Source organism: Bos javanicus, chromosome 3 (assembly GCF_032452875.1).
Source record: "Bos javanicus breed banteng chromosome 3, ARS-OSU_banteng_1.0, whole genome shotgun sequence".
Classification (NCBI taxonomy): Eukaryota; Metazoa; Chordata; class Mammalia; order Artiodactyla; family Bovidae; genus Bos; species Bos javanicus.
This window is the reverse complement of record NC_083870.1, coordinates 15,623,181-15,632,260: the sequence shown is the minus strand read 5'-3', so window position 1 is coordinate 15,632,260 and position 9,080 is coordinate 15,623,181. Positions and strand designations below refer to the sequence as shown.

The 9,080-nt window shown below is 55.6% G+C and overlaps 1 protein-coding gene and 1 long non-coding RNA gene across 2 annotated transcripts; one reads left to right on the top strand and one right to left on the bottom strand.

The window, feature by feature from the left end:
• Positions 1 to 848: 848 nt before the first annotated feature.
• On the top strand, positions 849 to 8,881 carry EFNA1 (ephrin A1). Its single transcript, XM_061404095.1, has 5 exons — positions 849 to 2,474; positions 6,188 to 6,483; positions 7,490 to 7,555; positions 7,722 to 7,772; positions 7,947 to 8,881. The coding sequence occupies exons 1-5, from the start codon at positions 2,023 to 2,025 to the stop codon at positions 8,057 to 8,059; spliced, it is 978 nt and encodes a 325-aa protein (XP_061260079.1). The 5' UTR covers positions 849 to 2,022; the 3' UTR covers positions 8,060 to 8,881.
• On the bottom strand, positions 7,410 to 8,007 carry LOC133239835 (uncharacterized). Its single transcript, XR_009733997.1, has 2 exons — positions 7,917 to 8,007; positions 7,410 to 7,616 (listed from the first exon to the last, which is right to left on the bottom strand). It is a non-coding gene; the product is annotated as an uncharacterized LOC133239835 (long non-coding RNA).
• Positions 8,882 to 9,080: the final 199 nt, after the last annotated feature.

The window sequence follows — 9,080 nt, the reverse complement described above, 5'->3', positions numbered from 1 at the left end:
CAAACCTCCTCCTCCAGGGGGCAGTTGTGGACCACCCTCTCTGAAGAATCACCATCACCCCTTCCTTCTCTAACCTTTCTGGTTTCTTTTCAGAGAAGTACGTCTTGCAGAAGTAATACTGAATAGTGATTTCACTTACTCAACAAATATTTCTTGACCGCCTACTACGTGTGCTAGGGGCTATGCCGGGCGCTGGCAATACAGCAGTGAACAAGCAAAAACCCCTGCCCTCGTGGGACTTCGAGCCTACGGGACAAGAGCGGGGGGTGGGGGGGGGGTAGTATCTCGCCGGGGACACGTGAGTGGACGACACCCAGGTGTCCTCCCAAGTGAGCAAAACGCGCGTGAGGTGCATTGCCCTGGGGCTGGTCGGCGGGTAGACTTCGGCCCCGGCGGGAGGGGTGGCTGCACTTGGGATAAACGCGTGGCCGGGCACGTCGCCTGGGGCAGGTGCGTGCGAGGGGGTGGGGGCCTTGCACAAAGCCTGCCCCGGACCTGGCCGTAGGGTTACCCGGCCAAATACCTAATCCGCGCGGAGGTAAATATTTATCCTACGCGCGACGAATCGAAATGAGTCGGGCCTCTAGCAGCCTGAGCCCCACGCGGGGTGGGATCCGCCCGGGCCCTCCCTCAACCCCAGGCTCCTCCCCGGCAGGGGTCAGCGCCGGACTAGCCGCGGCGTCCCGGCACCACCACCCCCCCCCCCCACACACACACACACAGCCCCAGTAATTACAGGCGTTGTGGCCAGGCCTGGCCGTAAAAGAAGAGGATGAAACAGCTTGGGAACTGGGGAAGCTGGGCCCGAGCTTCTCTGGGAAGAGCGGGGAGAGGCGGAGGGGGGGCGGGTCTGCAGCTTCCCGCTTTGCGCAGCCGCGTGGAAGGGCTGGCCAGGGGTGCACACAGACTCTCAAAATCAACTCTGGGCGGGCATATAAAGAGTCACACAATCGCACACAGGAACCACCAAAGGCACGCAGGCACACAGCACTGGGACCTCCAGCTCCAGATTCTCTCTCTCTCTCTCTCTCTCTCTCACACACACCCCCCTAATCAAACACCTGCCCGCCCTCTCCGCCCCGAGAGCTGTGAGGCAGACACCCACCCCCCAATCCCCAGCTCCAGACGGCAGCAGACCCCGGCGGAGAGAGGAGCCCCGAGAGGCGAATTCCAGCGGGTTTGTTTACACGGCTCGGGGGGAGGGGGCCGAGTTGGATACTGGGGCCCGACGGACTGGAAGACCCAGCCCAAACTGGGCCAGACACAGCCGCCGCCCAGCCTGGGACGCCGCGCACAAACACCGTTTCCAGGCCTTCAACCCGCAGCCCCGGCTTGCTAGTGCACGTTTCCCCCTCCTCTTCACACACTGTTCACAGACATTAGCATACGTTCGTCAAAGTTTCACACGCTTCCCCACACGCGGCTGTGATACTACTCACAAACGCTTTCACGCTTGCGCGCCATCACACGTATTTACACATGCCAGTTGCACATGTGTGGTTTCAGTTTGTCACCCTTCAGGCCGAGATTCTCAGTCCATGTTCAAAGTCTGTTCTCATGGTACACACGTGTTGGCGCGCACACACACACACAGGTCACTAGTGCCCTTTGGAGCCCTAGGAACAAGAGCGAACCCCCTCGGGGGCCCACGATCCCTTGTTCCTCCTTCTCACAGGCACTGACGGTCAGAGGCGCCCTTAGCCCTAGCCGCACACGTTACACACTTGATCACACACAGGGTCGCACTTTATTCCCGGCATCTAGGCGATGACACAATCTCCCGAACAAAGACAACATTGACAAACCCAACAAAAACAAACAGCCTCGTGTGTGGGGAGGGGCAGCCGAGCACAGAGTCCGGGAAGGGGGTGGGTAGGAGGAAAGTGTGGGAACGCGGGCGCCCGAGCCCGGGCGTACAAGGCTCGGGAAAAGCGCGGGACCTGTCCACAACCTCGCACCCGCCAAGATCGGCGCGCCGCGTCGCCAGCCAGGCACCCGCAAGTTCGCAGACCCGCATGTGGAATGCGTTCCCTTCTCCCGCACGCGACTGCGCCCGGGACACAGACCCACAAAGCTTCACGCGGACCCACGAGTGAGCAAACACAGCGCCGAGCAGATTTACCAAGCAGAGGTGCGCGCTCCGCTCCCCTCCCCCTGCCCTCCCCTCCTCCACCTCCCCAGCCCCCAAGCCCCGGGCAGCCTCGCGCCGGGCGGGGCGGGGGCGGGGCGGGGTGTCGGGCGGCGCCTGCCCAAAAGGCGGAGTCGCGCGGCGGAGGGGCCAGAGCTGCGAGCGCCGTGCTGACTGCGCTGCCGAGAAACCCTGCGGGAATCCAGACTCGGAGGACCCCCTCGTCCCCGCCCGGCCTGGCCAGGCCCCGCGCTATGGAGTTCTTCTGGGCCTCTCTCTTGGGTCTGTGCTGCAGTCTGGCCGCTGCTAACCGCCACACCGTCTTCTGGAACAGTTCAAACCCCAAGTAAGCCCGAGTCACCGGCCGACAGCCTGGACGCCCGGTTGGCACCGCTCCCCCTCTCCAGGTTAACTGTCCCGCCCGGCCCCTAACCTGAGTCTTGGGGAGGTGACCAGCGGCGGGAGGGCTCCCATAGATTTTCTTCTCGCCCATAACCGGGAGTTCCACCCCAGGGCAGGGCCCTGCCGGCATCTGCTTGCACCGTACGGTCTCTGCCCCTCTTTTCCTTCCCTCTGCTACAGCTGTTACTTCTGTTAGGTGGGAAGTTAGACATGAGCAACAACGGGAGGCGTCGCTGAAAGGGATGCAAGCTGATCTCTAAAATCCATCCCAGACACACCCAGGAGAGCTCACTGATGTGCTACAAAAAAACCACAGAGACCTTTCAACGCCTGCACATGCGCCCTAGGCACACAGTGGATACAAAATAACCACAGGGGCTTCTCCAAGTAACCTTAGGCAGTTAGGAGCCCAGTAAGAGCTTATGAATATTCTACATCTAAGTGTAACAGACCAAATTACGGGAAGACAAAAACAACACAGCCTGCTGTTATATGACTTACAATTGTCAATCGGCCTCGGAGTGTATGCCCGTTTGCATTCCCTTTCATTCATTGGTGGTGGGTACAGGCTCTGCTTTGGACCCGCCATAACCAAAGGGAGGAGACTGGACGTATGCAAGGGGGAAGCCAAGAGGGATTAACTGGAAGGGTAAGGAAGGCTCTTGAGGATTAGTCTGCTCCCATGTCTTAGGAGTGTCTGTGTAGTAAAAGATCTGTCTGCTTGAGCTAAACTGAGCTGTAACTTGTCTGTTACTCTACATCCTTTAGACTGTTAGTCCTTTCGATGCTGAACACTTCCTGCCTCTGGCAGGGGCACTCTCTCTGACCTTCAGGGTTCTTATTCTAAGCCCTTCCACCACAAAGACCTCTGTGTATTTGGGCATTTACCTACACTGACAGGTCTTGACATCCGGAGTAAGAACAATTCTTACAGTAATCCTGGAAAGACCCTTCAGGAGGGACCTGGGCTTGCCTGAATTCAGTGTTTATTCTGATTTTAAGGTGTCCCTGGAATGCCCCCCCTAAGGATCTTCTGAGGTGGCAGGAGTGAGGCATAGGCTGTGTGTGGGTAGGCTTGAAGGAGTCACCTGTGTCTGAGGTTCAGGTAGTAAAACTGAAAAGAAGGGGAGAGGCAGAGGTCATAGGGATGGTTCCGGAGGACAGGAAGGGGTTAAAAGGGTTACAAAGGGCTCTGGGCAGGAAGGAGTTAATTTCTCCTGGGCAGATTTAGGGCTGTGAGGCAAATGGTACTGGGAGGAAGAAGCTCCCATCAGATTCTTTGTTCTTGAGTTTTCTGAAGTTAGGGGAACAATATCTGTGGGAAAACAGGAGAGGTGGGTAGGGTGGAGTAAGGAGAGGAGAGCTGGGCAACTTGGGATCAGGGAAAACACTCCACTCAGCTGGGCCACCCCCAGCCCCAGCAGCCTACCCCCCACTCCCCTTGAGAAATAGATTGTGCCAGTTTCCTCTGACCTTGGGGCAGCATTGCCTGGTGGGGGGTCTGTTGGGGAGGGAGGGAACAGACAGCTACCTGCCAAGCCAAGGGGGCAATGCCCTCTTGCCCATGGGTCTGATAGGACTGTAGTCAGCGCTCCCCCATCTCACCCCTTGCGGTCTGTTCTTTGCTTCTTTGACCCAGTCTTGTCCTAGAGGGAGAGAGCAAAGTCCCTGTTTATGCCCATCCCAGGTGTTGGCTGCAGGAGGAGGAGGGGACAGGAAGCCATGAGTAGGGGGAGGACCCTGGCCTTTTCCGTTCCCAAGCTCCCAGGTTTCCTCTCTTTCAGGAAGGAGCCTCTTCCTTGCCCCCCCTCTCCGCCTTCCCTGACGCCGCTGCCCCCCTTTCCCAGATAGTGAGCAAGAGTCAAAGGAGTGCTAAGTGAAGCAGATTGTACCCCCAGGAGGAGGGTGATGGGTGCACCCACCCAACTCAGCTTCTGCCCTGTCCATCTGGACACACACACTACTCTGCCCAGGACTAAAGGAAAACCAGCCCAGAGCAGCCCACAAGCAGCCAAGCCAGGCCCAGCCCGAGGGTAAAGATGAGGTGGCAGTGAGCTGGGCGGGTGTGAGGCTGGCAGGGGTGACTCAGGGCGGTGGGCATCAGCCCTGGGATCTCCAGGCCCCAGGCAGGGGGCAGCGTGGGAAGAAGGGCAGTGCCGCCTGAACTGTGTGCTGGCCTCCTTAGTACTCCAGGGACAGGAACATCCCCTCCGATTCAGACCTGTCAGCTCCCTTTGCCTGAAGTGGGCACTGGGCCATCCTGGGGTCCTGGGGGCTGACCACATTTGATGAGGGAAATTTTTACAGGTTCTCATGAATACTGGGGCGGGTGGCAGAGGTAGATGAGGAATGAGTCAGTGCCCGTCACGGGGAATGGAGGAAAGACGCCAGGCCCAGAGCTGAAATACCTGTTCTGAAATGGCTTCTATGTTTATCTCTCCAGAGAGGAATTTTAAAAGCCTCTCTCTGCTCCTCTTTCTCTCTCTCTCTTTTCCCCAGAGTGGGGGAAGGGCCTTGGTAAGCCTAGCCAGTGCGCTAGCATGCTCCTGTAGGGCCAGGCCTCTTAAGGGTCATGCTGACTGGGCAGTGGGTGCCCACCTTAGAGGCCTCTTGGCCTAACCCCCGCCCCACCCCACCCCCATGCCCCTGGCTTTGGTTTGAAGCAAGTTGGCAGCCAACTCTGCTGAGTCTCTAGCTGGCAGCGTTTGGGGGGATTCGGAGAAGCTGACCGGCTTGGAAGCAGGAGGTGGGGAGGCCCTTTTCCCCCAGGACCCCACCCAGACTGGAGCCAGGTGTCTAGAGCTGGGTGGGGGAGGGGCCTGTGGGCAGTCAGGCTGGAGCCTGTGGACCCTGGGGGGAATGGGCTGGGGGAGGGGAGCTGGCTCCACCTTGGCAAGAAGGAGGACCTTCTCTAAAGCTCATTTCACAGGAGGTGAATGTATGGCTTTTGGAGACAAAAGGACAAGAGAGGTTTTGGGGTGCTTTGAGAGAAGTGGACCAAGAGAGCTGAGCACTGATTTGAGGAGGGGGGATTTGAGGGGACTGGAAGAATTGATGAAAGCAGTTTAACTTAAAAGGACTGGGCATTATCTGTGGGCGTGGATGTCCTGGGTATTGGGAGAAAAGTTAAGTTGAACAATACGAGATACAGTCAGTGGGTCAAGGGGAAAATGAGAGGAGTAAGAAAAGTGAGAACAGATCGTTGGGTGCCAAGCACTAGCATGGGAAAGAGAAAAGATTACGTGGATTTTGATTACTGAATGGGCCAGTAGGGTCTCAGATTGAAGCCTAACAGCATTTAAAGGAACAAGTGGAAGAACAGAGTTGGAGAAATATTGCTGAGGAAATATTTAGAAGCCCATCCTTGGGTAAATATCAGGGAGGTTATGGGAAGTGCTTTGGTACCTGAAAGATACCAAGTGGATGCTATTTAGAGGATTAGTGGCAGACAATGATGGTGGGGGGAATGTTTGGAGATAGTGGAAAGATATATCAGAGATCAAGATCAGTAAATACTAGGAGTTGAGACTTTTTAAGAAATCTTTGGAGTAGGGTCCAGTGTGAAATGTGAGGGGTCATGTAAGTATTCGGAAGCTCAAAGGCTCTGGCCTGGCTTCTGAGTGACCGCCCACTCTCTCCACCTTTGCGCATGCCCAGGTTTTGGAATGAGGACTACACAGTACATGTGCGGATAGATGACTACCTGGACATCATCTGTCCTCATTACGAGGATAACTCTGTGCCAGATGCGGCCATGGAGCAGTACACACTGTACCTGGTGGAGCACGAGCAGTACCAGCTGTGCCAACCCCAACCCAAGGACCATGCCCGCTGGTTCTGCAAGAGTCCCAAAGCCAAGCATGGCCCGGAGAAGCTGTCTGAGAAGTTCCACCGCTTCACAGGGTTTACCCTCAGCAAGGATTTCAAAGAGGGACACAGCTACTACTACATCTGTGAGTGCCCGGGAGGCATGCACACAGGTCCACGTACTCGGGGACACACCTGACATGACGTACACGCTTCAGTACATGCTTAGTGGGGGGGCAAGCAGCAGACAGCCCCTTCCAATCCTGAATTCTATTTTTCTTCATTCCCATTACAAATGCAGAGTGAGCTACTGTGTCCTGGGCACTCTGCTTGGCACTATAGTCACAGAGATAAATAAAACACTGCAGGGTCTCTGTCCTCCAGAATCTAGAAAGGGACGTACATCTATTAATACCATTAGAACAGGGCGATATGGTAGCTATGAGCTCAGGGGCCCTGAGAAAATGACTTGAACACCTGCCAGTCTAGGGGAGGGGGGTGCACCTCATAGAAGGCTTCCTGGGGAAGATGACCCAAGAGCTTAGGGCAAGCAGAGGAGCTGCAGACAAGAGGTCATGTACAAAGATAGCATGACATCCTCAGGGAACTCCAAATGGTTCAGACTGACTGGAGCAGGAGGGACACTTGGAAGTGGGGAGACAGGAGCCTCGAGAAGTACACAGGTTAGGGCATGGGGACCCAAGAAGTGCTAAGAACTTTATCCTGAAGGCAGATTTTAGGAACTATAAGATCAACTTTGTGTAGAATGGATCCAGGCCTCACCCTATCGGGGGCTTAGGGAGAGCAAGGACATGGTGGCTGGGGAAGTGGAGCATATTGTTCCGGTCACCCCAACTTCAGGCTAGGAGGAGTGGAGAACGGACTGTGGGGAAGGGACAGTGTCTATGTTCTTTATATCATCACTTCGAAAGTCAAGAGTTATTCCCAAGAATGGGAATTTGGATTGAACTTGGGGCAGAAAGTGGGCAAAAACTTTCTGGGGAAGTGGGGAAGGTGAGAATCAAAGATCAGAGTGAGGAGAGGGATTAAAATGAGTAGGGACCAAGAGAAAGCAGGGCCAGAGGCATTTGTGCTTATATTTTCTTCCAACAAAGTTTCCCTTCCTTAAAACTCTCTGGATTTATTTTGTAGCCAAGCCCATCCACCACCAGGAAGACCGTTGCTTGAGGCTGAAGGTGATGATCGCTGGCAAAATCAGTGAGTGTCAGGGTCCTGTGGGCCTTCTTTCTCCATCCTGTCATGGGCCAGGTCGAGAGATCTAGGATGGTTGGGAAATCCCGTTGCGCAGTCCAGCCAGCACTCCCACTCCTTTGCTTCCTGTGTGTACCAAGTTACCTGACCTATGACCACCCTTATCTTTCAGCTCACAGCCCTCAGGCTCATCCCAATGCACAAGAGAAGAGACTTCCAGCAGGTAGGTGGCTGGAGCAAATTGGGCCTGGGGCACAAAACGGGGTCTGCTTGAAGAGGCTGGGTATAAAAAGTGACTCCTGTGCCAGGCAGGGGCAGAGGGAACCTCGCTGGACTGTGGGCCAGTGCCAGCAGTAGGGCCACTCACCTGGGAGGCCTTTGCCCTCTCGTCTTGCAGATGACCCGGAGGTGCAGGTTCTGCATAGCATCGGGCACAGCGCCGCTCCTCGCCTCTTCCCACTAGCCTGGGCTGTGCTGCTCCTGCCATTCCTGCTGCTGCAAATCCCGTGAGGGTGTGCACCACATCTATTGTAAAGACTGGAACCAGGCTGAGGAGGCAGGCGGGCCTCCCTCACCTACCTGGGGCCCCTCCCAAGGCCCCAGTCCTGGGAACCACTCCCACCACATGCTCAAGCTGCCCCCCAGCAGCCGCAAAACGGGTCGATATTTAGGGTTTCAACCCTAAGGAGGTCAGAGAGCCTGACAGTGCCATTCCCACGTCCGCGTCAGAGGGATGGACAAAGAAGTGGAGACAGTCTTCTCTCTGCCATTCCTGCCCTTAAGCCAAAGAAACAAGCTGGACAGACATGGCCTCCTAAGGGCACCGTGGGAGCCGAACTGGAAGGGGCTTGGGGGTCACAAGATGGACACTGAGCTTGGCAAAGATGCCCCTCCCATTGAGAGCCAGGATGGCTCTGAAGGAAGAGCAAGAGACAGTTTGCTGCTTGGGAGCCAGGGACAAAAGCAGCATGCTTGCTTGGGTTGACCCAGCATCTCCCCCAGAACTTGCCTCTGTGGAGCTGCCACAGGGAGGTCTGTAGTCAGACACTGCATCCTCTCTCATCCTGGGACGTCACTCCGCAGAGCTGCACCAGCAGGGGGGCTGTGCCAACCTGTTCTTAAGAGTGTAACTGTAAAAAAAAAAAAAAAAGTGTAACTGTAAGGGCAGTGCCCACGTGCAGAGTCTATGCCTAGTCTGTAGCCTGAAGGGCAGGGCCCACAAGTACGGAATGTATATGAACTTGATGTGTGTCTATGCTGATTTCTACAACTGGAGTTTTTTTATACAGTGTTCTTTGTCTCAAAATAAAGGAATGTGTTTGTTTTTTTGGACATGATTTTCTGCCCCTCCTTCCTAATTTATGACCATTGAGTCCTGCTACTTGCCAGGCTCTGCACTGTATCAGTAGCAAGAGGGTTTGAAGTTTTTTTCCTCTCTCCAGAAATAATGAGTTTCACCAGCCCATAAGGGTGGGTGTTTTCCTCCTCTGAGGTTTGTCCAGGACAGGAGTGCTCCCTACAGCAGTTCCAG